The following is a 27997-nucleotide window of genomic DNA, read 5'->3' on the forward strand; positions in this document are numbered from 1 at the left end:
GACGTACCGAAAAAGTAGTTTCCCGTGTTGTACTTGACCAGGCCGTCGGGGACCCGGAGATTCGGGTTCAACCGAGCAACCATGCCAGGCACGGCCGGAACAAAGCACACAATCCACACCAGTATTGCTCGTAGGTTGAAGCCGTGGGTGAAGTAATAGCTGCCGCCTTTGTCCAGAGTGTATAGCTGAGAGAGTTCAATCTTTTGCTTGCGCAAAAGGAAGTAATCGGTCTATCAAATTGATTGAAGTCAGCCTGATGAACAAAAAAAAAAAAAAAAAAAAGCTACATGAAAGAACAGAGCAGACTTGACTTACCACCATGATCCCAGTCAGAGGGGCCAGAAAGACCGAGAAAGACGCCATGGTGGCGACAAAGACGGACGAAGTGTTGTAAAACAGCCACGGCTGCACGACCCACGACAGCGCGGCGCAAATCATGCATCCCCTGCGGATGTTAATGTAGCGAGGGAACAGGCCCGCAAGGTCCATGCCGGCGGCATATCCGTTGCCCATGATGTTCTCGGCCAGTTGGCTGCACACCAGCCCCAGGGAGCAGAAGAAGGCGGCCGCGCGCCTCCCTGCGGTATAGTCGTCCACCATCCACTGAATGACAATGTATAAAGGATTCCAAAACGGCGGCTCGCCGTCCCAGACCACCAGGCTCGCACTCGCCGTCAGGATGCCCATCAGCGGGACCATGGTGCCCGGGACAAACGTCGCAAACGCCAGCCCTGGAACCTGGTCGCCCTGCCGCCTGGCGAAGCGCGTAAAGTCTGCCTGGTTCAGGATGCCGGCGCTGATGGCTCCGATGCCGCTGGTGATGGCGTAGAACCACGTCCAGGCTCGGTCCGGGGACGGGGGTCCCGGGGCGCGGATCAAAGGGCCCACGCCGCCGGCGGTGTGGCAAGTCCACACGGTGATGGACAGCATGACGCAAAAGGTGATGCAGTTTGCGATGGCGACGGGACGGATGGCGACTTCTGGGCGGAACCACATGAGCGGGACGCTGATGAGCTGAAAAACGGCGAAGCCAATAAAGTCCCGGGTGGCGACGTGGGCGTCCGCGCTAAAGGTGTTTGGCATCTCGAGAAAAGCCCTGCTCCAGGAGCTGATCATGGCGGTCACGCACAAGCCGCCGAGCCAGGCCTGGCTGGCGTACCAGACGACGGAGAGGGTGACGCGGATGGCGATGCCGACGTAGCTGCCGAGCTGGCCAAAGATGATCCTCTGGACGACGGTGAAACCGACGTGCCACTCGCCGCCGACCCAGCCGGTGGCGGTGGCGACGGTGACGACAAAGACCTGCGAGACGAACAGCGCCACTACGGCTTCCCACACGGCGAGACCCAAGCCGAGGATGGCGGCGCTGGCGGCCCACGCCGTGATGGTGAACTGGGCAATGGCGAAGAAGGCGAGGTACTGCGGACGGCCCCAGATCCGGCGCGACGGGGGCATGGGGGCTATGTCCGGGTTGATAAGGTGGGTGGTGCGGAAGCCATGGTTGACCTCGGAGTCGTCCGAGACGGCGAGTCGGCGCTTGAGACCGGCGAACATTTTGGGCGGTGACCTGGTATGGGCGGTGGCTATGGTGCTGCCAGACGATGAGGCTGAGAATGAGGGTTGAAGAGGGCCGAGGAGGGGTTGCCGCTCAGCGGCCGACGAAGAAGAGTCTCCCATGGTTGGACGATTGGTTCTGAATGCCCAGAGATTGGAAATGCCGAGTGCGGGGAAACAGATGTAGATAGCATGCCGCGAGATAGGAGCTGGTCTGGAACTTGGCTTTAAGGTTAGGGATAGGGCTGGGGGACTTGGTGGCCAAGACCCATGTGAGTTTTGGATATTCAAGAACCAGTCTTGTACGGACACTGGTCCAGCAAACCAGTTCTCGACTATGCCCGGGTCCAATGTTTCGTTTGGTACATTTAGTCAACACTAAACTCCTGTCGGCGTGAGATCCACCGATGAAAAAGGTCGTGTCGCAGCCTGTGGGGGAGGCACACACCCAGCCACGTGATGAGATGGATAAGATAAGATAATCTTCCATGTCAATGCCATCTGAGCTGAGTGTTTGACCGTGGCAGGCACGACAATGGATGAATGGCTTGATGGGGGTCGTTCCTGGCGTCAATGAAAGCGGGGCAGGAAAAGTCAATTCCCGTTCCAAACAGCCTGCGAGATTTAAAGATTTGAAGAAAATACAAAATTCATCATCAGACGTTGTTTTTTAGACTTTTCACAAGTAAACCATTCAGCCGCATAGTGGAACGCTAAAATTCCTTCTAAGGTTTTGGTTTTTTTTTTGGGTTTGGGTTTTTTTTTTCTTTCCGATACCGCTCTTTGGTGCAATTTCTCCAGCATTGGGTCCTAATTGTGTTTTCCAGCCGTCTGCATTTCTCCCGAGTTGGTGTCCACATTTTCAAATAAAACTCCAAGACACTAAAATTTCCACTTGATGACAGTCCATCGTAAATACTTTGTACAACCATTACAAAGCTTTACCGATGTTTAAATACCAGGGTTCACCTACTGTACATGATTGTTACCGACCAAGTGGTTCAATCCACCCAGCAACCGGATATGATAAACCCCAAAGATAGGATGAACGCCGGATAGGACCGGGTACTGGTGCCGTCATCGGATGATTCGGCAGCTTCCCAGCCTCTCCCTGTGCACGCATTATACGAGGTCTGGCTTTAGACTCAAAAGACCTTGATCATCAATACCCCTCATCTGTGCCACGGTGACACCAATAGGCTACCTACCCATGCTATATTATCCACAAATGCAAGGTACTTGGAGTGTTTTTTTTCGTTTGTTCGATCCCACAACAAGTAATAACGTTCGTCCATCCAATTTCAATCGGCCCACGGAACCCTGAAAGGGAAGGTCGATATTGTTCCATGACGAAGCACCATCGAAAACCAACCAACAGCTATCAGCTTTCTTGCGCCTTTCCGGCCTGGACTCGCTTGCACCATGCATGCTGACTCTAAACCCCGCTCGACGGCTCAATTGCCCTGCAAATAATCTCCGCACCGATGACGATGCGAGCAAAAGGGTTACGATATAAGCTTGCCTTCTCTGCCTGGCTCTGCCCAGTCTCAACCTGCAGCTCCTCACGCCTTGGCTGTCTTGACCATTGCTTGTTCTGACGATCCTTGTCGAACTGTCAATTATGCATTTCACCAGGAGCTTGCTGGCGGCGGTCGCTCTGCCCGTCGCCTGGGCCATTACCCCAGAGGCTATGCTGTCGGCAAACCGGTACTCTGATGCCGTGCCCAATCCCTCCGGAGTGAGTCTGGATTTCCTATCAATTGTTGTACTTGCTGCATAATCTAGACTTTTTTACTCACCAATCTCAGGAATTTGCTCTCTTCACGGCTAGCAAGTACTCTTTCCAGTCTGGTTCGCGACGGAGCTGGTGGAACATTTTGGATCTCAAGACCGGCGACATCTCCGTTTGGTACAACGGATCCGACATTTCCGAGGTTGTCTTTGCCGGTCCGACTCCGACCAGCATCATCTACCTCAACGGCACCAACGCCGAAGAGGATGGAGGCGTTAGCCTGTATACCGCGGACCTCCACTCGCCGACCAATGCCACCCTGGTGGCCTCTCTGCCGGCTCCCTACTCCGGACTCAAAGCGGCGCGCACATCCTCTGGTGACATCAATTTCCTGCTCACCGCCAAGGCATACCCCAACGGAACTGTGTACAACGAGCAGCTTGCCCCCAAGGCGAGGAGCTCAGCCAACATTTATACATCTCTGTATCCTCGTCACTGGGCAAGTACTATCTTTCCGATATGTACATATGACTTTTGCTAACATTACTACCATCATCTAGGACTACTGGCTGACCCCCCAGAAAAATGCTGTTTTCGGAGGTGTCCTCAAGTCTGGTAGCGGTGGTTACTCACTCTCCGGTAACCTCACCAACTATGTCACTGGAATATGCGACGTTACCTGCGCCGAGAGCCCATACGACCTCAACGGAGCCAGCGATTACGAGCTCTCCCCGGATGGCAGCAAGGTCGCTTTCATGACCAAGGATATCGGACTTCCCCTCGCCAACACGACAAGCACCCAGATCTACCTTGTCCCCTTCACCGGCACCGCCAAGGATGCCGTCCCAATCAACCCCCGTAGCAGCAGCGCCAAGTACCCCGAGGCCCAGGGCGCCTCGGCAAGCCCCTTTTTCTCTCCCGACAGCAGCAAGATTGCATACGTGCAGATGAACGGCATCAACTACGAATCCGACCGCTCCATCCTGTACGTCGCCGATGCCAACGGTGACAAGGAAAAGGGCTTCAACATCACCAGGCTGGCTGGCGAATGGGATCGGTCGGCAAACTCGGCCAAGTGGTCGCACGACGCCGAGACCATATTTGTCGACGCGGCAGACCTTGGTCGTTCTAGGGTGTTTGCGGTACCCGTCACTGCTGGCGATTCGTATGTGCCCAAGAACATCACCGACGAGGGTTCTGTCGCTGGATTCTACCCGCTTTCGGATGGCTCTGTGCTCGTCTCGGACTCCAAGATCTGGTCGAGCCGGGACATTCACACGGTGTCGGGTGAGGGCAAGGGTTCCACCAAAGTCTACTTCCAGGCCAACACTGCCGACTCGGAGCTGGCCGGCCTCAGCGCAGCCGACGTGTCCGAGTTTTACTACAGCAGCAACACCACCGAGAACAAGCAGCAGGCCTGGGTGATCCACCCAACCGGCTTTGACAGCACAAAGAAGTACCCCCTGGCTTTCATCACCCACGGCGGACCACAAGGAGCACACAGCAACAGCTGGAGCACACGCTGGAACTTTAGGGTATGGGCGGACCAGGGCTACGTTGTCGTTGCTCCCAACCCAACCGCATCGACGGGTTTCGGCCAGAACCTGACCGATGCCGTGTCGGGACGGTGGGGAACTGTGTACTGGGATATTGTGAGTACCATCTCGGTGTCCGTATGCTTTTGACGGGTTGACTAATATTGCCCCGTTTAGGTGCACGCTTGGGAATACGTGAGGGATAATCTGGACTATGTCGACACGGAGAATGGAATCGAGGCGGGAGCGAGCTTCGGTGGTTACATGACCAACTACGTAAGTTTCTATCTTTCTCCCAGAAGCACTGCATCACCACTTGCGCTTGCACGCACTTATACCACATATCACGACAGATCCAAGGTCAGCCGCTGGGTCGCGAGTTCAAGGCGCTTGTCACCCACGACGGCGTCACTTCAACTCTAAACCAGTACGCGACGGACGAGCTTTGGTTCATGAACCACGACTTCAACGGCCCCTTCAACGCATCGTCCAACCAACCCGGCTCGCCGTACTACGACTGGAACCCGCTACGTTACATTGACAACTGGGCCACGCCGCACTTTGTGATCCACAACGACCTAGACTACCGTCTGCCCGTGTCCGAGGGCGTCATGCTGTTCAACCTGCTGCAGGTTAAGGGAGTGCCCAGCAAGTTCCTCAACTTCCCCGACGAGAACCACTGGGTCACCAAGCCGGAGAACAGCCTGGTTTGGCACAAGGAAATCTTCAAGTTTATCAACTACTACAGCGGCGTGGATAACTCGACCAGTCCGTTTTAAAGCTGAAAATTGGGTTGATGTGTAGGAAAGACGTTACGAGCCTCCAGCTCTTGGATTAATGTACATGAGATATGACTAGTCGTCTGTGATGCGCCATACCTAATAATAACGAGATGATGGTCTTGCGTGTGCGATTTCTCCAGCCAGAAACATGAAATTTCTTCATTCCCTTGTATAAAATCTATAAAGACCTTTTTTTCTTTTTCTTTTTTTTTTTTGCCTTTGACTACAAGTTGTGCGGACTAATCGCTGCCTTCCCTCGCACGTGAATATTTCCTGGCATACCGAATGAGTGAGAGGGTGTTAAGCAGGCCCAGCATATACTTTATATCGAACCTAAGGGGGTTTACCCATCGCCCTGACTAGAAGACTGAGCGCCACCACCGCCCTAACAACCACCGGTTTACCGATGGAAGATGTTCGTAACCTTGCCGCGGGCCCAATCGAGCGAAGAACGTCGACGGGGCTTTCTCAAAACCTGGGTGAGTATTAAAGATTAGTAGCTGACGTTTCGATGGTCAACAACCGCGCCTACATACCACTGGGTCCGGGGCCTGCTCTGGCTCCTTACTGGGCTCGTGCTCGCCAACTGGGTCCTGCGCCTGTCGTCGGCCCGAATCAACCTCCTCCGGAATCATCGCAAGCCATGCCGCGTTGGGCTTCGGCGCTAGGCTGGCCCGAGGCGGATACAGCCTGGCATTTCCGGCGTTGGTCCACGAGTCGCGGACGCTGGTGTCGGCCCCATCACGTCCTCGCTTCTGCTGTTCCTTGGCAGCGCGCCGCTGCAAGTGGGCGTTCCGCTGCTGCTTGTCTGCAAAAGCGTCCGCCAGGGCCTGGGCGACCGCCCTGTCCACTGCCTTCTGGATCGAGGAAGCAATCTCCTCGGCGGCTTGGTAGGCCTTGCGGACGCTGGCCAGCTCCACCTCCATGCACTCGAGCTCCTTGACGAGCCTGTCGAGCCGCGGTTTGATGCTGGCCCGCTCGTCGATGTTGTATGTGCGTATGTATACCCCCTTCAAGGTTTCTTTCTTCATGCGCAGGCGGATGATGAGGTCCTCCAGCTTCCTGATGTAGGTCGGGAAGTCCGGACCGTGGCGGGCCGAGGCGGGCCTTGCGTGGTCGCTGATCATGTTGAAGAGGTAGTTGACGTCGTGTGGCTTGTTGTCTGGGCGCAGGCCGCCTTGGCTGGTGCTGCTGCTTGCTCCGGGGAAGATGGGCGCTCTCGTCTGGCGGTTCCAGCTCTTGGCGATTCCTGTGGTCGGTGTCTTTTGCTCGCCGGCTAGCTGCCTCTCAAAACTGGACGTGCCGCGAGACAGCGGCGATAGCTGGGCTGGGTTCTTGAGGTGTGGTTGGTGGGCTAGTTGCTGACGTGGAAATTGCCTACAGAGAAAGGATGTTGGCTTGATGTTCTTGTATGGATGGGCAACGATGTAGACAAAGAACAATCTTTGATAATCAAAGGTCAATCAAAACACTCACGGCTTCGCCTCTGTATGATGCCTGTTGCTTCCGGATGGAGTCGTAGTTCCGTTCCTGGTATTGCTCGATATGCCCCTTAAAGTAGGCACCCATTTTATTAGTATTGTGACTTTGACAAAAGAGGTGGATGTATAGGTGAAAAGTGGAAAGTTGACCAGGAGATTTGCTAAAGAGGCAGATGATGTTTCTTACCTGGCAGCAGCGGGTTCTGATGGCGTACAAGCCGTGGGATTGCTCTTTTCCTCGTAGCGACTGTAATCGTCGCTATCAGTCTCACTCCATACCCTGGAAAGATCCCGAGAGTTGAACTTGTTGCCGGCGTTCACTGCATGGCGAGGTCCATCTTTCGTGGATCCCTCCTCTGCTCGCCAGTTGGCAAGTCCAGCAGTGATATTTGTGTTCATCTTGACTTGGGATGACGACGAGGCTGTCAGGAGCAGGGCAATCTTTTAGCTGTCCAAACTTTAAAAGTAGGAATGAAGCTTGTTCGATAAACGGAGAGAAAGATATCGCGGTCTTTGCCGTAAAGAAAAGCACAAAGAAGGAAGTTATTGTACGTGGAGCTGCCTGGGGACTCAAAGATGGAATTTTTGGTCAACGTTTGGGAGAAAAGTGAATCAAGGGTAAGAGAAGTGGTGGTTTAAAAGGGAATGAATTTCGTTGCTACTCTTCACTTTTCACAAGATAAAGGTAGCTAAGCTTGTTTGCTGTCCCGGGCCAGAAAAAAGTGAGATTGGTAGGTGAATATGGTTGAAAAGGCAGTCAGTCAAGGAGCAACTCAGGGGTGACTGGCCAGAAATTTCGTGCGGGTATAGGGCTTGCAGAGTACAGAGAATTCACCCAGCCCGCTTCCTGTATTTTCTGCCTTTTGGTTCCAGATAGTTCACGCCATAACGGACCATTGTCTTGCTGTACGGCTCCTAAACCTACTCAACAAAACTTCAGCAAGATACAAAAGTGACTATTCCTTCCAACATCCCACCCGGAACCATGACGTCTCAAGCCGCCCCGACCAAGTTTGACACTTTATACTTGTCACAACTGTCTTTTGTTGTATCTTGTATTGCAGAATAGAGGACAAATCCCAATATCTCTGGCTCAACGTCCGAGCCATTATCACTAAGACCAACGCTTTTGGCACCACATCTGTTTTTATCACGAGAACTTTCAGGCTATTAGCCAAAGCCCTGAGCAAATCAATAAAGCCGGCCACACGAATATGATTCTCCAGAAAAAAAGTCATTCTGAATTTTGCGGCCACACCGACTACATTCTTGCTCGTGGAGAGGTGAAGGACGGTGACAGTAAGCTGATTCTCATATGCGGTTAGGTGCTTTCTGCTTTACTTTCTATAATACCAGTGACCGCTCGCTTCAATATTCACTGACTGACTTCCATTAATGTTCTTTACAGGCTGTTCTCCAGTTCAACCTTCTGTCAAATAACGCAAGCGAGTTAAAGAACATTTAATGGTGTCTGCTCAGGCGCTGCCTATTCAGGCCAAGAAAACTCTACAAGCCAAAGACGTCGAAAAAAAATATGATAAATGCTGCAAGTACAATGCCTGCAAAACAATGAATTCGTGCAGAATATCAGATCGAGAAGACTATGGCTGTCTTGGTGATCCGGCTTAGTGATCGGGAAGTTGTGCAAGGTTATGCAACAAAGGGCAACCATCGGGCTAAAGGGAGGATTATGTTATGTAATAGCCTCATATCTGCCCCACCATGTAAATAGAGGGACGTTTTGTGTTTTGGTGATGAAAAATGCTGCAGTGATTAGTCTTACCGTATTTGTACTTGACTCTCCATACCCCCTCGTCCAGCGCATCTTGTAGTTCCTAGTCTAGGCTATAGAAGTAGACTGGGCTAAAAACAGCCCACAATCTGGCTACGCGAGGTGTTCAGTAGGAGATAAAGCTCCTTTATTTATTGGTGGTGGGGCACTTCTCAAAATGATCAAGGAACATGATAACCAATAGCTTCACAGCTAAGACAAGAATGATGTCAGAAGCTCCGCCGAGCGACAGACGTGATCGACGATCTAGCGTCAACGGTCTAGAAAGGTCTACGGTATCATGGAAATTTTTGCGGTCGGTGTTTTGGCAATCTTTTTACTCCTTTCCCCTGCCATCGTCGGCAAGGGGCAAAATCCACACCCACCAGAAACACCCCAGGCCAACGGATGCGCGACGCTCCAAGGCTAATCTCAAAGCCTTGTTGCGCCTGCAGCAGGCCTGTCGTGCTTGCTTAGGCGGATGCGTAACTTTGTTTTTTATTTTTTATTTTATTTTTTGTTACGGTTTTCGTCTTGTTTTTATTTTATTTTATCTTTGTTTTTATTTTTTATTTTTTATTTGTCGTCTCTTGGGCCAAGGCAGCCTTGTTTTTCCCGATTTTGCGGGAGAAAAAAAAAAAGTTGAGTCAGCATGGCCGCTGTCACGGACCCAGTGAACCCCTCCAATTCCGACGTGGTGGTTGACTTCGGATTACCAACTCCGCCGCCTGTCAATCCTGTTGACGAATTAAACTCTCTTACCGTGCTCGACGTTTTGGATTCCGACTCCCGCCCGACGTTTGTTCTAGATCTAGATCCCGACACAAGTCCCGAGCGATTGGAGGCGATCGTCCCGGTCTTTTGCAACGCCGCCCTCCGCCAGCACGAGCGTTTGTACGACGGCATTGTCGGCCCCGACGCGTCCGGAGTCGTCGACCCCTCACCGGACGGCACGCCCGAGAATCAATCCCTCGAGGCGAGAAATTATGCTTACCACGACTTTCGCCGCTGGGCCACGGGTGTCACGCCTCACGACGACAGCAAAGACGTCTTTCCCCTCACGATCCTCTACGCAGATCTACTGTGGACCGGCTCCACCGTCCATAAGCGCTGGCGCATCGTCAGTGGTAACAGACTATGGCGATTTGCCGACACCGATGCAGATTCTACACTTGCCGAGCTGAACCCGGATGTGAAGACCACTTCGCCGTTTAGTTCACAGCGTGGCGGCCGTTCCACCGAAGAGAAGTTCAAGAGACAGGCCAGCAAGGATGCGACGGTCAAGGCTCAACGACAAAATGAAAGGGGGAAAAGCCCACGTCTGCTTTCGCAAGAAAGAAAGAACCCTTTGGCTCTAGATGTTGTCGATAAGCCAGTCATGACTGTAGCCGTACCTACAGACCCATCACCCGGTGCGACTCTCGTGTCGTCCTCACGACCTCCCCACTCGTTGACGTCCTACTTTCCGCCCGATGGCAGCTCCAATGAGACCGGCACGGGGACCGGTAGCTCTTCCTACCAACCGACAATACCCTTAAAGGCATCATTACCGGAAAGGGCAGTTGCCGACTGGACGGCTCCCGAAGACAAACTAAAAGGCGTGCTCTCGGAGCACCTCAAATTCGCCAGATCGGTCAACTGGGCCGACACACCTCTGGGGCCCATGGATTCTTGGTCAGCCGAGTTCCGCCAGGTTGCGAACCTTGTCATGACCAACCCGTTCCCGGCAGCCCTCTTCTGGGGTAGCGAGCTGACGATGCTTTACAACGAGGCTTACGCGCGCGAGGTCGCTGGCAACAAACACCCTTCGCTTATGGGCACGGGATTCTCGGGCCCTTTTGCTGAGCTGTGGGACTATGCGGGGCCCGTGTTTGCCGAATGCGCGAGGACCGGTGTGGCTGTACGCAAGGAGAACGATTATCTACCGATCGACAGGCATAGCTTGCTGGAGGAGACGTTTTATTCCTGGGGGTTCGTTCCCCTCTACGGCGGTACCAGTCGGATCCTCGGCTTCTACAACGCACCGTTCGAGACTACAACCCAGGTGCTGAACCAGCGCTATCTGACGACCATCAACAACCTAGGCGCTCATGCGGCCCACGCCAAGACGGTCAAGCAGTTTTGGAAGCGGGTGTTGGAATCCCTCGAGGAAAACATTTTTGATGTGCCCTTCGCGCTGTTGTATTCGGTCGGTGACGCGGGCGAGGATGAAGAGAACGTATCAACCTCATCTGGGAGCACATTGTCCCTCAAGTCGTGCTACCTCGAGGGCGCAATCGCAGTCCCTGAAGGCCATGTTGCTGCGCCCAAACAGCTTGATTTGAAGCGGTCTTGGGAAGGGTTTGTCCCGACTTTCCGTGAGGCCATGCGGACAAGAGAACCCACCGTCTTGCATAAACGGGACGGCACCCTGCCAGAGTCGCTCCTGGAGGGGATTTCCTGGCGAGGATTCGGCGACCCTTGCCGCGAGGCCGTCATCTTTCCCGTGCGCCCAACCAACGGCGATGTCGTCCTGGCGTTCCTCGTGCTGGGCGTCAACCCGAGGCGCCCACTCGACGACGCTCACAGGGCTTTTATCAGCATGCTTAACCGGCAGCTGGCGACATCCCTCGCATCGGCAATTTTGTTCGAGGACGAGGTTCGTCGCAGCAAAAACGCGGCCGAGAGAGCGGCCCTCGAAAAGGAGCAGTTGACGGAACAACTGACATTGCAAGCTAACCGCCTGAGGCGCATGACGGAGATGTCACCGCTGGGCATGTTCCTGATCGATCCCGATGGGGTTCTCCGAGAGGCAAACGATAGGTTTTATGAAATGACGGGCATCCCTCGCGACAGGACCGAGACGGAGCTTGCGTGGCTCGATTTTGTGCACGATAACAGCAGGGCCTTGGCCGAAGAGGGATGGTCGAAGTTGATGAAGGGGGCGTCGGACAAGAATGTACGTGACCGCGATGGCTTGTGATCCCGAGCCGAGTCCCACTGAATGACCGAGCTGACCGACCTCTAGGCCTCGTCTACGGACAAATTCTCATGGTCCACTGAGATGCAAATCAAGCAACGCGGCGTAAATACCAGCCCTGTCAACCTCCAGGGCGAAGCCATCGACTTTTGGGTCTTGATCAACGCGCATTCGGAATTTGCCAGCAACGGCTCACTTCGTTCCATCATGGGATCCATTACGGATATCTCGCATCTCAAGTGGGCTCAAGGGCTGCAGCAACGCCAGCTCCAGGAGGCCGAGGAGACGCGCAGACAGCAAAACGAGTTCATTGATATAACCTCTCACGAGATGCGCAACCCGCTCAGCGCCATTCTGCAGTGTGCCGACGATATATCGACCGCCCTGGCCGAGTCTTCCCTGACGCAGACACCCCCACGGCACGAGGTTGTCGAGTCTTGCGTCGACGCCGCCCAGACTATCGCGTTGTGCGTCCAGCATCAAAAGTCCATCGTGGACGACATCCTTACCATCTCGAAGCTTGATTCGAGTTTGTTGCACATCACACCGCTCCCTGCCCGCCCTCAGGCTGTCATCCGCCGAGCTGTAAAAATGTTTGATCCAGAGTTGCAGGCCAAGGAGATCAAGTGTCGCGTCGAAACGGACCCGTCGTACTCTGACTTGGGCGTCGATTGGGTTTTGGTCGACCAGAACCGCACTCGCCAGATCCTCATCAACCTAATCACCAATGCCATCAAATTTACCGCGCCCGCCGAGGAGCGCATAATCACCGTCCAGGTGGCCGCCTCGATAGAACCTCCCGACCCGACCTTGACACGTCCAGATTTCGAATACGTCGAGCCCAAGCATACCCCAACCACCCTCAACTTTGCCGAGGACTGGCCGGCCGACGAGACGTTGTACATCCGATTCCAGGTCCAGGACACAGGCTGCGGTCTCAGTCTCCCCGAGAAGCAGATGCTTTTCCAGCGGTTCCGACAAGCCAGCCCGCGCACGCACGCGCAGTACGGAGGCTCTGGACTTGGCCTTTTCATCTCGAAGCGCCTAGCCGAGCTGCACGGCGGCCAGATTGGCGTCGCGTCGACAGAAGGCAAGGGCAGCCTGTTTGGTTTCTACGTCCAGGCTCGCAGGACGGCACCGTTGGCCGAGGAGGACGCCGCAATCAGCGATGCGCAGGGCATGAGAATGGAGCAGCATCTGGGGGCCGACTCTTCCACCCTCAGCACCTTGAACGCATCCCCGCAACGGCTGGACTACGCGGGTGGTTTGGCCGGCCCGGATAACAACATGGTGGTCAGGAGCAAGTCCAGCCCTGCCGTACTCAACGATCTCGCCGCCACTGCCGCCGCTGAGACGCTCCCCAGAATCCTCGACCCCCGCGAGCTGCACGTCTTGGTGGTCGAGGACAACCTGATCAACCAAAAGGTGCTGGCTAAACAACTCCGCAAAGCAGGATGCACGGTACACACGGCCAACGACGGGCTGGAGGCGCTGGAATTCCTCGAATCGACAGCCTTTCGGGTAGGCAGCGTGCGGCTATCCGTCATCCTCATGGACCTCGAAATGCCCAACATGGACGGCCTGACGTGCGTGTCCGAGATCCGGCGGATGGAGGTGGACGGCAGGATCGAGACGCACGTCCCCGTCATCGCCGTCACGGCCAACGTGCGCGACGAGCAGGTCGCGGAGGCGCGGAGGAGCGGCATGGATGACGTCTTGAGCAAGCCGTTCCGGGTGCCGACCTTGTTCGACAAGATTGGCGCTTTGTTGCTGGGGACAAGGGGCTAGGGCGTTTTCTCTGGTGTTTCTGTGGGTTTTTGCTTTTTCCAAATTAGCAAGGTGTTTGGAGGGATCAGAGCGGGGTTTGCATAGCATACGATAATGCAAAGGGTGCATATCTAGGCGGAGTTTGTTGGCTTTGGTAGTTACTGTGGGTAGAAATACAAGATGTACGGAACTTGTGTGTAGTCATGAATGCAAGTGACGTGCAAGATGATGAGAACTTTGGGGGACGCAAACAGTGACATTTTTTCCCCATGTTGATTCCATATTTCGGCCAGACAATGATTGTTGGTATTTGGATCAAACTTTGCTATATTACATGTTTATAATGAAGAGAGATTTGAGTGCCGATGAATCTTTCTCCTAATTTGCATGTCTGAGCAGACCAACTCAACTCAGTCCAGCTACTTTTGTTCAATTCCTTTACCGCCTGGACGTCGGGGCCATCTGCGGCCGAAGCGAGTCCCCTCATCTGGGATCGTATCTCGGCCGAAAAACATCCCTCCTCATCTAGTTCATCATCTCGGACCTCACCTCATGCCTCATCGTCTTGACCTCCTCGGCCAGGGTCCTCCTGGCCTCGTCCTTGATGTCCACCTTGGCCTCGCGCAGGCACAGATCGAAGACCGCGGGCCCTATTCTCAAAGTCCTTAAGGTCGAGCTCTAGGGACTGGTGATCCCGTGATTAATCAGGGGGGATCCACCTACATATTTAGTCAGAAAGCGAGCATTTTCGTAGCCGGGATCTGATCCCGAAACCAACCCCAATCAAACGAAGTTTTGGCCGATCAGCCAGTCTTTGAAAATCAATAGTAATCCTTGTTTTATTGTTTTTTCCTTCTTTTATAATGACAAAAATGGGTCAAAATTGTCCTATTATCGAGATTTTACCCTAAATTTTCTGCATTTTAACCAAAAATCACGCCTGAATACGCTTGAAAACGCCCTTCGAACGGACCGACCGACAACTTTTTTTTACGCTACCCCATTTAAACAATTAAGGAATTAATTTAAACGGAAAAATAGACGATTTCCGAAAAAATTAATTTTTATTTACCCCAATTATTTCGACCGGCCGGTAATAACATTCTTTTCGGTATCAATTTTTACGATACAAACATTAGGTTTTTAAACTTATTCCCACGATTTTATTTATTTAATTAAGTTTTTTCCGTTTATATCGGTAATTTGGAAGGAATAAATCGGATTTGTTTTCCCAATTAAGGAAAATAAAAGCACCGGACACCTTCCCCTTGCCCTGCTATTTTTTTAAAGAATTTATTTAAAAAAACAGGAAAAGATTACTATTTCCCACCCCTCCTAATAAAGGAAAACCATCGAAAAAATATATATCCCTGTAAAATAAAAATAAAAAACCGGAGTTATTTTTATTTCCGTTAACGAAAGATTTAGTTCGTTAAAATTCGGAGGAGGAAGTTTAACCGCAAGTGATTATTTAAAAATAAAAGCGAACCACGTTTTATATATTAAAAAGAATAATTCAAAATCCCACAATTTTAAGGAAACGTTTTTAAATTCCCGCGAAATTTCGGATTTAAATAGTACTAGGATAGCATTATTATTTGGGTCCATTTTTGTGGGGGATAAATAGGAGGATTTTGAAATTTATATCGAAAATATAAAAATTTAAACCTATTATTTGGTAAAAAAGGATAAAAACCCGGATAATGGAATATGCAATATCAAATACTATTGAGGTAAAATTTGAAAAACAAAACCGAATATTAATATAAAAACCTAATTATTATAAATATTAGGAAAAATTGGGACATTTTAAAAACGGAATTTTTTAAAAAATTTAGACCTGAAATTTCGTTTTAGGAACGAATTAATATATTGGTGTTAGCAATATGGGTTGCTAACTGGGGTTTAGGCACTCGCCTAGGTGCGGCGTGGTGCTAGTTGCGTTGTAAAAGCCTGTAATTACAGGGTTTATATGTACTAAATTCACTAATTTTAAAATTGGTAAATTTAATTTATTGGTTGGGGAAACTTTGCTTTATCTCCCTTACATACTTTCCGACATCGAAATAGGGGTCCGCACCCCGCAAAAAGTTCCGGTGCCGCACACGATTTTCCGAAAAATTATTTTGTATGCGTTGTTAAAAAAACACCCTTATTTCCATAAAAACCATTTCTGGGTTCGCACTAATTTGGTGATTTGGTGAAAATTTCAACCCGGTACAGGGTAGCTAACTCGTAAATGCAGGGTGGGTATTAAACCTGGTATAGGGTGAAACCCCATTCGCTGACTTTAAATCGCAACTCCTGCAATGCACAAAATATAACAGAAAATCCGACAGCCCCATTAACCCCATTTCGGCACTATCTATTGTGGTTTATATACAAATAAAAGTGGACCCATTACATGATAAATAACGCATATAATTAACAATTGGAATGGGAAATTGCTTAGCAAATCGCGACTTTTGGCAAAAAACTAAATAAAAGATTTAAAAAGTACTTGGAAAAGGTTTAAAATTTTAATTTCCGTTTGTTGACCGGGATTAAGGATAAAACGAGCCGAAATAATTTTACTTTTAATTTTATTACCAAATTACTTAATAGCATTAACGGAATTCTTTTATAGCAAAGTATTTTTAATTTTTCAAAAAACCTGGGATTTAGATTTTGGAAAAATAATAATTTAAGTTTAAAAACGATTTTATCCAGGGTTTAAAAGATAATTAAAGCAATAATTATAGGTATTTTACCTTAAAAAACACGATTATACCGAATTTAAGGAAAACGGTTTTAATCGAATAATTAAAAATTTCGCAAATATCATATATAATTTTAGGAAATTATAAATTAATTATTAAATCGGACGTTTTGGTAAAACTTTTAAGGGGCGAGGGATTGAATCGGGAAATTAGAAACCCCGTTAAATTTAATAATAGCAGGTACCATAAACCAATTAAAACCAAAATATTTAAATTCGAAAAAATCAAAATAAATAAAGAAATCGAAACGTATAGGGAATTATCCCGGGGAATTTAAAATGCTGGGATTACAATAAAAAAAACTACATAGTTGGAAATTATTTTCACCCTAAAAATAGATAAACATATATTAAAAATACCCAAAAACTTCACCTTTTCCGACGTAAATATAACCAATTTGTTCCTACCACTGGAACCAGTTCAATTAAAATTCGACGGACAAAAATGGAGGACGTATTAAGCGTCGATACGGATTCCATATATTTATTTAATAATAATTTTAAAATTTAGGTTCAACATTTCGAATTGAAATATACCCGATTTCGGATGGACAACAAAGAATATATGGGTATTTAAAAAAAGAAATTATCCCGTAAAAGAAATTTGAAATTAAAACACCCGATGGAAATATAATTCAATTACCAAATTTAAAGCTGATAATGAGTTACGACCCACCCCGTTATTTCCCCCGCCGCGAATCGAAAACTTTTGGGATAAAAAATTGGATAATATATTTATTTTCGAGTTTAAACGTGGGATAACGCCAAATTAAATGAATTAATTAAACAATTATCCGAAATAAAAACAAATAAGAAAAATATCCAAAAAGTTAACCGAAAATTCGAAAGGTAATTAAACCATATTTTAAAAGGAAAAATGCTAATAAAAAACCTAAAATGCTAAATTATTGGTAATTAAAAGCGATCCGGATTATTCAAATTAATTTAATTTCCTGGAGGAATTAAATCAAGCAAGTATTTCAGTTCCGATTATGTTAATATTACAAAAAATACCATTAACCTATTAGATATTTTAGCAAATATTTAAAATAATTAAAAATAGAGGATAAAATTGAACCTAAACGAACCGAATCGAGACTAATTTCCCTAATATCGAGAGTACCCTGAAAATGAGGGATTGGATAAAAGGGTTAACAAATGTCAAATATATAAAAAAAAGGCAAAATTACCATTTTTAACTTCAAATAAATAAAATTTCGAATACGTTTTCAGGACGGACGAAGTTAAAAAACCTAAATTCCAATATTTCCAAATAATTTTAAGTAATAAATATACCCTTTACGTTATAATTAATACGGGATTAACGGTGGACTTTATCCCACCGGGCGTAGTAAGCAAATTTAGATTACCGATTACGGCTTTCGAAAAACAATAAACGGTTAAAATGGCGAACAATATTTATTGAAAAGTGTTTAAATTTACAGCTGCTACGTTTTAATATAAATATATTTTAATCCCCATTTTCCTATGGGTAATAAATAGGCTTTTAACCAAATTTCTGCTGCTGGGATAAATTCTTTTCAAACGAATTCGCGCAATGGTTAATTTTACTATTAAAACTATTTATTTTGCGGGATCAGAATGGTAAAATATTAATTATCCCGCTATAACAGACGATTTACAATTGCCCGGTTCCATTTGGAATTAAACCCGAAAAAGGAAGGATTTAACCCTTTATTAGACTTAATGACGTTAAACCAGAAAAGAAAATCAAATTCGAGGACGATAATAATAAAACCGGAAATAAAAACGAGGCAAATTGTTTTTATATTATATCCATCCCTAAATTAAATAAACGAAAGGTTAGCATAATTAAGCAAGCGATGGGAACAAAAAATCAGGGAATTTTCCCCGTTTCCCTAATTATTAAAAAAAACCGGATACTAGTAATCAATATGGCTCATTCCAGGAGAGCAGGGGATATTATCGGTACCAAGGAACCAGCCCCATATGAAGATATTCTTATGGAATGGGATAAAATAGCAATTTTTAAAGAGCAAAAAATGAAAATTTAGAAAATTATAAATTAATATAATGTTGACGATTCCGTTAACGCCCTTTAAAAATACCTAACGCAAAAAACGATCCTTGGAAGGTGAAAAAAGACCCCAATAACGAAAAATGTTAACAAAACACCAGTATATTATTAATAAATACTTCGAGGGCGTTACAATAAAAATTGGAAACGCAATTAATACCTTTAAACGTTGAATTAAGGTGAAAAAACTGTATTATATATGGAAAAATTGTTTCGTTGACAATGTACAGGAAATAAAAGTTACAAATATGGTATGATATAGCAATATCCTTAGACTAGGAACCACCCCGGTGAGGTTTAAATAGTATCAATATATAGGTGAAAAAATTAAGTGGTTTTACAAAATGATTCCCGATATGGAAAAGGTTGGAATTATTGTAAAATCGAACAATTTTTGGGCAGCACCGACAATTTTTCCACCAAAACCTAGAACTCCCGGTAAAAAACCCGTTTTTAAAATGGTACACAATTACAAACGGATTAACTTTATAACGATTAAGCAATAATACCCAATTCATTATATTATAAAAGGTATTAATACATTAACCATGGCAAATTAGAAAAACTATTGCAAATTTAACATTTGTAATCGGTTTTACAATGGGTGACCCAGAAGTGGACATGCCCCTGAAGTGGACACCCTCCCGAAGAACGGCCATGAAAACAACGAACATGCAATTGATCGTTTTTCCTAGTCTCAGGGCTCAGACTAGACCCCCCTGCTCCGCAGTGGGGACCGAACGCTCCATGTACCTTTCAGCCACATGGCTTTTCGACCAATTACATTGGCCGAAAAGATCGCGCTTGTTCTAATCTGAGGACATTTTGTCGCATTTCACTGTTTATGGCGGTACTACCAACGATAATTTATCGCATTTCGCCGTTTATAACGGTATTATTAATAATATACCTAATGTTGCGATATCGCTAACAATTAATTAATTTATAAGAATAGTTTGAGGTATTTTATCGTTTATAGCGGGTATATTAAATGTATTCCCATTATAATGGTAAAAAAAATGTTATAACCATAGTATGCAATTAAATACTCGAATATAAAAATAGATAAAAATTATAAAAATATACAGTAACTTGCGCTGAGTTCATTGGAGTATATTAATTATTTGAATGCCGGCCGCGTCTTTATAGGCACTGTATTTGGAAAAATATTAAAATATTGAGTAGAATTTGTAACTTTTCATTCAATTTAATTCTCATTTTAAATTATGCTATATAATACTAGATTTAATTTTAATTACAAAATATACTACCTGGCAGACCTGATACTGGAAAGTGCATGCAATTATCGATCAAAACAAAAACTCTATAAATATTTTTATATTAACTAACAATTTGTTAAAAAACTGAATAATTTACGCAAATATGGGTAGAATTAGAAATGTCATTAATTCATGCATTTTTCTTTCGATTTATCAATAAATCTTATTTAACTTTTTTTTATAAATTTGATTTCCTCAAATAAAGCAAAAAATATAAAAACAATACAAATCTAGCATTTATTCATATAAAAAAAATAAAAAGGGCCGGTATCATAGATCGAGCGTTACGTTGACGTTTGTTTATATACGTAGTCCATTTCCTCAAACTTTGGTCTTATTAATGTCAAAATTAATAAAAATGTAAAAGCATTTCGATTGTAAAATATACATAAAATTAGATATATTTTTCCTATCCACATATTTAACCGTTTATATAATCGGATATACGTACCAGATTGTAATATTATATTAAATATGTACATACCACCCCCCACGTGCAAAAACCACAAAGTCTGGCTGCAAAACAAAAATAATATAAAATTAATTAAATAAAGCAAAAAGATTTATAAAATACATATTCAGCATTTCTTTTTATTTAACAGCTTTTGAGCCCATGTTATAGGTAAAATTGAACCTGGACGTTTGTTTATATACGTAATCGAATCTCTGAAATTTTAGTTTTAATATCGTTAAAATTGGTAAAAGCATAAACGAGTTTCGATTGTAAATTATATATGAAAAAGTATGTACTTTACCTATCCGCTTATTTAACTATTTATATAATACGTTATATGAGCCAAAATTTATTATAACGATATATATATACATACGACCCTCCACGTGCAAAAATTATAAAATTTGGTCAAAAATTAAAGATTATATAACAAAAGATCGAAAATCGAATAAAAATCGAAAAAAACGGTACCGCCATGAACGGATTAAGGGCGGGTGGTATCCAATTCGGCCATTATAATAAATAAAAGAATAATTCATATCGCTGCTAATAGCGGTATTAAACGCTATTTTCAACGGTATTTTCTTTTTTTAATATTTTGCGTGGTTATGCAATAATAAAGGAGTGTCGGTCGAAAAAAGGCCAAAAATACCGCCATAAACGGCGAAAATCGACAAATTGTCCTCAAACCTAAACCAAAATGTTTTTTGGATGGACCTACAGGTACATTGCAAAGCCGCAATTGAGCCACGCTCAATTGTGGAGCTCTGGGCTTCAGGGATGAGCCCTGAGACTACGTTTTTCCGCAGTAAATCGCAATAAAACCTATATTTATTAATTCGCAGAAAGCTCCTTTATATTATAATCCAAAAATGAAGCCGTAAATCCCTGGTCCTAATCCTAATGTCGGTATTATTGCCGGATTTTGGCTTCCATGGCCGCCTTTTTCTAATCCAGGCCGTGAACCGCTTCCTATATACCGGTATATTTATAAAAGGAGTTTTAGGTTTCGCGGCGCACGCGTTTTTTAGGTGCAGGCTTGAAAATCTTAATTTTTTCGTTTAACCGTTTGTTTTCGGAGGTGAAATTTGCGACTTAAGCAACCTAATAATCCACGGTTTTGGATACCTTTTATACAAAATTATAGTCTCAGTGCTTAGACTAGACCCCCCAGCTTCGCAGTGGGGACCGAGCGTTCCATGTACCTTTCAGCCACATGGCATTTCGACCAATTACATTCGCCGAAAAGATCGCGCTCGTTCTAATCTAAGGACATTTTGTCGCATTTCGCTGTTCATGGCGGTACCACCAACGATAATTTGTCGCATTTCGCCGTTTATAGTGGTTATATATATTATATTATAAATAGGCCTTATAAACGCCCTGCGACCGAACGTTAAATGCAATTAGTTGCGTTTTTTACAGGCGCAGCCATTTAAATAAGGGTATAATTAATATATTGTATTCAAAATATAATAACAAAAGAAAAAAACAATATCATTATAATATGTGATTAAATATTCGAATAAAATATTAATAAGAATTATAAAATTATAAAGTAATTTGCGTTAGATTAATTGGAGCCTAAGAATTTTGGGATTGAAAACCGCGTCCTCATATTTAATTTATTTGGAACAAAATTTGAATATTGAGTAAAACTTGTATTTTGATATTACATTTGATTATTATTTTAAATAATAATATATATTATTGGTGTGAGGTTAAGTATGAATATTTATGACGAAGCGGATTTAAAAATACAGAGTGCATGCAATTATCGTTTAAAACAACGCTTCCATTAATAATTTTATATTATTTATTAATTTGTCGAAACGCTGAATATTTTACGCAAATAACTTGAAAGTAAAAAGAAATGTTAATACTCCCACTTCGTTAGCACTTAATATATAATCGTAAATTTACTTCATTTTTACAAATTTAATTTAATTAAATAAAGCAAAAAATAGAAAAATAGCCCAAATTTAACATTTCCTTTTATAAAACATACTATAAACGGGTATTACAATTCAGATTTCACTTTGACGTTTTTTTATATATTTTATTCAGTCCCTGAGACTTTGGTTTTATTATTGCAAAAATTGGTAAAAATATAAAAGCGTTTCAATTGTAAATTACATATAAAATTATATACATCTTACCTATCCGCGTATTTAACGGCTTTAATAATTCGATATATAAACCAAATTGGAATATTATACTAAATTTATGACTGCCATCCCCCACGTGCAAGATGCACAAAATTCGGCTGCATAATAAAATAATATAGAATTAATTAAATAAAGCAAAAAATCGATAAAAGAAATATATTTAGAATTTTCTTAATTAAAAGATTTTTTAAAACAAAAATTATAAGTTGGATCCCACGTGGACGTTGGTTTGTATACGTATTCCCATCCCTGTAACTTTAGTTTTATTATCGTAAGAATTCGTAAAAATATAAACGAGTTTCGGCTGTAAAATATATATAAAAGTGTATTTACTTTACCTATCCGTTTATTTAATGGCTTATATAGTCCGAGTTTTCAACCAAAACTTTATATAGCGGTATATATATATATATACGACCCTCCACGTGCAAAAATTTTAAACTTTGGTTAAAAATTAAAAATAATATTAAAAAAAAATCGAAAATCGAAAAAAAGTCGAAAAAACAGTACCGCTATAAACGGATTAAGGGCAGGTGGGATCGAATTGGGCCATTATAGCAGATAAAAAAATAAGTCGAATCGCTGCTAATAGCGGTATTAAACGCTATTTTTAACGATATTTTCTTTTTTTCAATATTTTTCGTAATTGTGGAATAATAAAGGAGTTTCGGTCGAAAAAAGGCCAAAAATACCGCCATAAACGGCGAAAATCGACAAGTTGTCCTCAGACCTGAACCAAAACGTTCTTTGGATAAACCCACAGGTACATTGCAAAACCGCAATTGAGCCACGAAATGGAGCGAAGCGAACGGAGTGGATCAAATGTGGAGCTTTGGGCTTTAGGGATAAGCCCTGAGATTAACAAAATTAGCCGAATTTTTTTTGCATTCGCCCAACCGGCCTGTTATTTGCATAACTTGTTTTTTTAAATATTTTAGGAGGTTTTTGGGGTCCCGAAAATAACGTTAACTGTATTTTAATCCGAATTGCGGTTAAAAATCGTTATTTGGGTAACCTTTAGGTTAGGATTTACCATACGATCCGGAGTTAATATTTAAAAGGGTATTACCGGCCAAATCCCGGTTTTGCGGAAACCAGAAATTCCGTTGCGAACCGATGAACCGGTTGTAAAACCCTTTCGATAAGCGGTAAAAACCCGTTTTCGTTGTTTAGGCGTAATGGTATTTAACGGTTAAATGAAATGTAAGCTGTATATAGGTAAATATTCGAGGAAAACCCTGTTTTTAAACGTTTTCAATAATTATTTAGTTAATTAATGCGTTAAAACCTAATCCAATACGAATAACCGCTACCTTATATTAATATCTGGTCTCGTTTTAAGTAAAAAAAATTTGTTTCAACTATTTAGAAGCGATTTTGAAATTAAACCAGCCCGTGGGAATCGAATAGTAGGCTCAATTTTTAATATCAGGTGGGAATTACTGCGTTTGTAAAATATTACCCGTTTGGATTACGGTTAAGGTAAATTTTTTTCCTTTTGCAATTACCGTTTCGATGATCGACGCCCAAATGGTATTTAACGTATATATAATTTCAATTTAATTCCGGCGTTTTACGAAAAATAAACCGTATATTCTTCCGGCCGTTATACCGCCCTATTGGAAGCCGTATTCGTCCATCTTTACGATATACTTGGGTTTTGTTAACAATATAGGTTGCTAACAGGGGGTTAGGCATTAGCCTAGGTGCGGCGTGGTGCTAGTTGCGGTGTAAAAACCTGTAATTACAGGGTTTGTATACACTAAATTCACTAATTTTGGGATTGATAAATTTAATTTATTGGTGGGGGAGATTTTGCTTTATCTCCCTTACATACTCTCCGACATCGAAATGGGGTTCCGCACCCCGTAAAGGGTTCCGGTGCTGCACACGATTTTCCGAAAAATTATTTTGTATACGTTGTTAAAAAACACCTTCATTTCCATACAAACCATTTCTGGGTTCGCATTAATTTGCTAATTTGGTGAAAATTTTAACTCGGTACAGGGTAGCTAACTCGTAAATGCAGGGTGGGTATTAAACCCGGTACAGGGTGAAACCCCATTCGCTAATTTTAAATCGCAATTCCTGCAATATACAAAATATAATAAAAAGTTTAACAACTTGAACAACCCCATTTCGCCACTATTTATTATGGTTTATATACAAATAAAAGTGGACCCATTACATGCTAAATAGCGCATATAATTAACACCCCCTTTTTTTTGCTACTATTTACATAAAGTCGGAAAAGAAAAATATATAAAAATAAAACCCTAAAAAAAAAATCCCCCTTATGTCCCAACCCGATTCGAATTCCCGATATAAACCCCCTGGATAACTAAGCCTTTTATACCGATTTATAACCTCCGAAATGGGCGAGCCCCCGAATTGGAAAAAACCCCCAAAATTGTAATAACCCCCGGATTCGAACCCCCGATTCGCATAATATTAACCCACGGAATTAACTATTAAACCAGGTAATTAATTTGGTTATTCGTTGGTAATAGTCTAAATTAAACATATTATATAGGGTGGTTCGAATGCGTAAATCGCCCAAACCACGAGTTTTTTCAATTTTAATTGAATTTTTGGTATAAAGTCGGTATAAATTGCTTATTAATCAACCTGTGCAGGGTAAATTCGGGTAATACGGCCGGTATTGGGCTAATAAAAGTCTAATATTTGCAAACAAAGTGTGAACATGGCTAGCGCAGGGCTAATTATATTAGCTACCCTGCATTATTTTATAACGGCTAGCACGGGCTAATTTTATTAGTCACCCTGCATCGAATAAATAAATAAATAACAAATAAAACGTATACGCGTTCATACACACAAAGCTTTATATATTACGTCTTTGTTCATAGTTTCAACAACAAAACAAATACGTCATATTTAATCTAGCTTAGTGGTATAATGCACGTACCATAATCTATATTATATATACGTTGAAGTTCGTGGGTTCGAATCCCGTTGTGGTCGCAGATTTTCTGTGCATGCATAAGCACAATAGGCCGTTAGGCTCAATGGGCCGTTAGGCTCAATAGGTCGGCAGGTCAGTCACATGAATAAGGCCAAATCATGTGACGTGACCCCGCATTCCGGACATCCGGATCGAAGATCTGCACCTACGGATTCGAACACGTAATTCACAACTTAGCCTTAGATTCATCACCTTCATAACCTTTATCGATTCAACGATTCAACGAATCGATTGTGCAACAACAACAATATATCATCTCTATTACCCGCTAGCAGACGGTTATCTGCCATTTCAACGTTCCATCAACCTTATACGTGATCCACTTTTCCCCGCGTTCAAGATTAAGCTTATTTCTATCTCGAAACCTCCTCACAGGTTATGAGCCCGGATTAGCTCATACCGACGAGATCGATACCGATACCAATACCATCAAATCCATCGATTATTCTTCAGCCCTATCTCGGATCAACCCGAGCCTTATACCATTCGATAGCTCTATTCACGCTCTATCCAACGGTATAATTACCGAAACCGGAATCGCACGCGCCGTCGAGAGAACCCGACCTTTACCTATACCTACCTATATACCTCAACAAACACTCGCCTATATCTTCACCGCTATTCGTCCTATCGATACGAGACCTATACCATCCGAAAGCTCCTTTCAAGACCTATTTAACCGAATAACCCTTTCGACCCTAATCCCGACCGTTACCGAGATACAATACAAATAAGAGACCCTTTATTTAAGATGGCTACCTTCGATATAATGGTAAGCCTAAAGGGCACCGAGAATTACGTCATCTGGGCTATTCGTGCTCAAGCGGCCTTGGAAGTGAAGGGACTCGCATATACCCTGGAGCAAAAGGAGGGAGTTATTATTAGCCTCGATGCTAATAATAACATGGAACCCACTGGTATCCCCAGTGGTATCCAGAGTGGTAGTAATACCCTTGAACCTCTGGATTATACAAGCAAAGATACGCTGGCTTTAGCCTTCATAAAATCACTGTGCGATAATAAACCTCTTTTATATATAAAAGAATGCACTTCTGCGTACGAAGCCTGGAATAAATTAAAAAATATATATAATCCTGAAGGCTATACTTCGGATTTCCTTTTATTAAAGGAGTTTTATTCGGCTGTACCAGAATCGTTCAATAATATCGAGGTTTATTTGAATCAAATAAAAGAGTTATATTCAGTTTTGAAATTTAAAGGTTTAATTACTCAAGATAAGGTTATTATAACCTGGGTATTAAATATTTTAAATCAAAATTGGACCTCTTTTGCACAGAATATTATTCAAAAGCTACGGCATAATTCAGATAAATATACGGTAGATTTACTATTTGCCAATATTTTAGATGAATGTCGTGGTGAGGATAATACTAATAAACATTATACCGTATCGTTGAATGAACTTTTGACCTTTAATAAGGTTAATAATGAGGTAAATTCTTTACCCATTAATAATTATAATTATAATTATAATTATAATAATAATTACCCCAATGACGGGAATAAAGCTGATTATTTGAATTTGGGACATTACTGTTTTACAACGTTTGTTCCAAATTTAATTTATTCTGACTTTAATCCACATATTGTATTGCACTCTACTATAAAGTCCTCCAATTTTATTATAGACAGTGCAGCAACAATTCATACATGTTGCAATATACAATATTTAACAGACGTTAAAGATATAAATACGACTGTTAAATGGGGTAATGCTTCCCACTTAAATATAAATAAGATGGGAACTATAAAAGTCAAGTTCAATGATACAGGTATAACAGAAACCATAAATAACGTGTACTATGTACCAGAATTTGGGTTCAATATACTCTCTGTTGCACAACTACATAACTATATTATAACCTTTATAAACAATAAAGTAATAGTGATACATAAAGAACATAAACATAAAATAACAGAAGGTTATAAAAATAATGGGCTATATATTCTACCTACCCAAATTGTGGAAAATAATTGTATATTACATGCGGAAGAAAAGTCGAAAAATAACGATATTTCTTCCAATGCAATATATAAACTACACGTTAAATATGGGCATATAGGGTTAACACCCCTATTGCAGTTAATAAAGACAAATAAAATAAAGATATCCAAAGACGATATATATAATTATAATAAATATACGTGTGAGATTTGCTTAACTGCAAAATCCAATCGGAAAATAAACAGGACTTCTGCAAATATTATAAATTATAATATATTAGACAGAATCCATTCCGATTTAGGTGGACCCATAAATCCACCCACGTATAATTATTATAAATATTACATAACGTTTTTGGATAAAAAGTCACGTTATTTACGTGTTGCATTGTTAAAAACAAAGGCTGATGCCCTAGAGGCATTCAATATATATAAGAAACAAATGGATAATGATACCGTTAATATAAATGGTAAAAGAACAATAAAAGAGTTCTTTACCGATAATGGAGGCGAATATATAAGTAACCAATTTAAGATTGCGTTACAGAATAACGGTATTATACACCATTTTACGCCTGCATATACAAAAGAGCCAAATGGGTTAATAGAACGTATAAATTTAACCCTATTTAATAAGGTCAGGGCTATGCTATTTAATAGCAAAGCACCTAACTATTTATGGGGTGAGGCTTTATTAGCCGCTGTATACCTATATAATAACACCCCACATACGGCTTTAAATATGC

General features: G+C 43.5%; 5 protein-coding genes across 5 annotated transcripts in view; 3 read left to right on the forward strand and 2 right to left on the reverse strand.

The window, feature by feature from the left end:
* PpBr36_03882 (uncharacterized protein) overlaps window positions 1-1677 on the reverse strand; it is a gene marked incomplete at both ends in the record, with an annotated part of 2051 nt that extends 374 nt beyond the window's left edge. The window contains 2 exons of the mRNA XM_029891051.1: window positions 8-230; window positions 316-1677. Of these exons, the coding sequence (XP_029752823.1) occupies window positions 8-230; window positions 316-1677 (1585 nt within the window). The remainder of the gene's footprint in view (window positions 1-7; window positions 231-315) is intronic.
* Window positions 1678-3175: 1498 nt separating this feature from the next.
* On the forward strand, window positions 3176-5600 carry PpBr36_03883 (uncharacterized protein; the record flags this gene model as incomplete). The annotated part of the gene is made up of 5 exons (XM_029891052.1): window positions 3176-3292; window positions 3363-3710; window positions 3847-4938; window positions 4999-5097; window positions 5175-5600. 5 exons carry the CDS (start codon window positions 3176-3178, stop codon window positions 5598-5600), a joined length of 2082 nt encoding a protein of 693 aa, XP_029752822.1.
* Window positions 5601-6003: 403 nt separating this feature from the next.
* PpBr36_03884 (uncharacterized protein) lies at window positions 6004-7483 on the reverse strand (the record flags this gene model as incomplete). The annotated part of the gene is made up of 4 exons (XM_029891053.1): window positions 6004-6078; window positions 6140-6980; window positions 7080-7154; window positions 7272-7483. 4 exons carry the CDS (start codon window positions 7481-7483, stop codon window positions 6004-6006), a joined length of 1203 nt encoding a protein of 400 aa, XP_029752829.1.
* An 815-nt stretch (window positions 7484-8298) lies between these two features.
* On the forward strand, window positions 8299-8409 carry PpBr36_03885 (uncharacterized protein; the record flags this gene model as incomplete). The annotated part of the gene is made up of 1 exon (XM_029891054.1): window positions 8299-8409. The coding sequence occupies one exon, from the start codon at window positions 8299-8301 to the stop codon at window positions 8407-8409; it is 111 nt and encodes a 36-aa protein (XP_029752828.1).
* A 1098-nt stretch (window positions 8410-9507) lies between these two features.
* On the forward strand, window positions 9508-13602 carry PpBr36_03886 (uncharacterized protein; the record flags this gene model as incomplete). The annotated part of the gene is made up of 2 exons (XM_029891055.1): window positions 9508-11793; window positions 11863-13602. The coding sequence occupies 2 exons, from the start codon at window positions 9508-9510 to the stop codon at window positions 13600-13602; spliced, it is 4026 nt and encodes a 1341-aa protein (XP_029752827.1).
* Between the last annotated feature and the right edge of the window lie 14395 nt (window positions 13603-27997).

The sequence above is a fragment of the Pyricularia pennisetigena genome, chromosome 3 (assembly GCF_004337985.1).
Source record: "Pyricularia pennisetigena strain Br36 chromosome 3, whole genome shotgun sequence".
Lineage (NCBI taxonomy): Eukaryota > Fungi > Ascomycota > Sordariomycetes > Magnaporthales > Pyriculariaceae > Pyricularia > Pyricularia pennisetigena.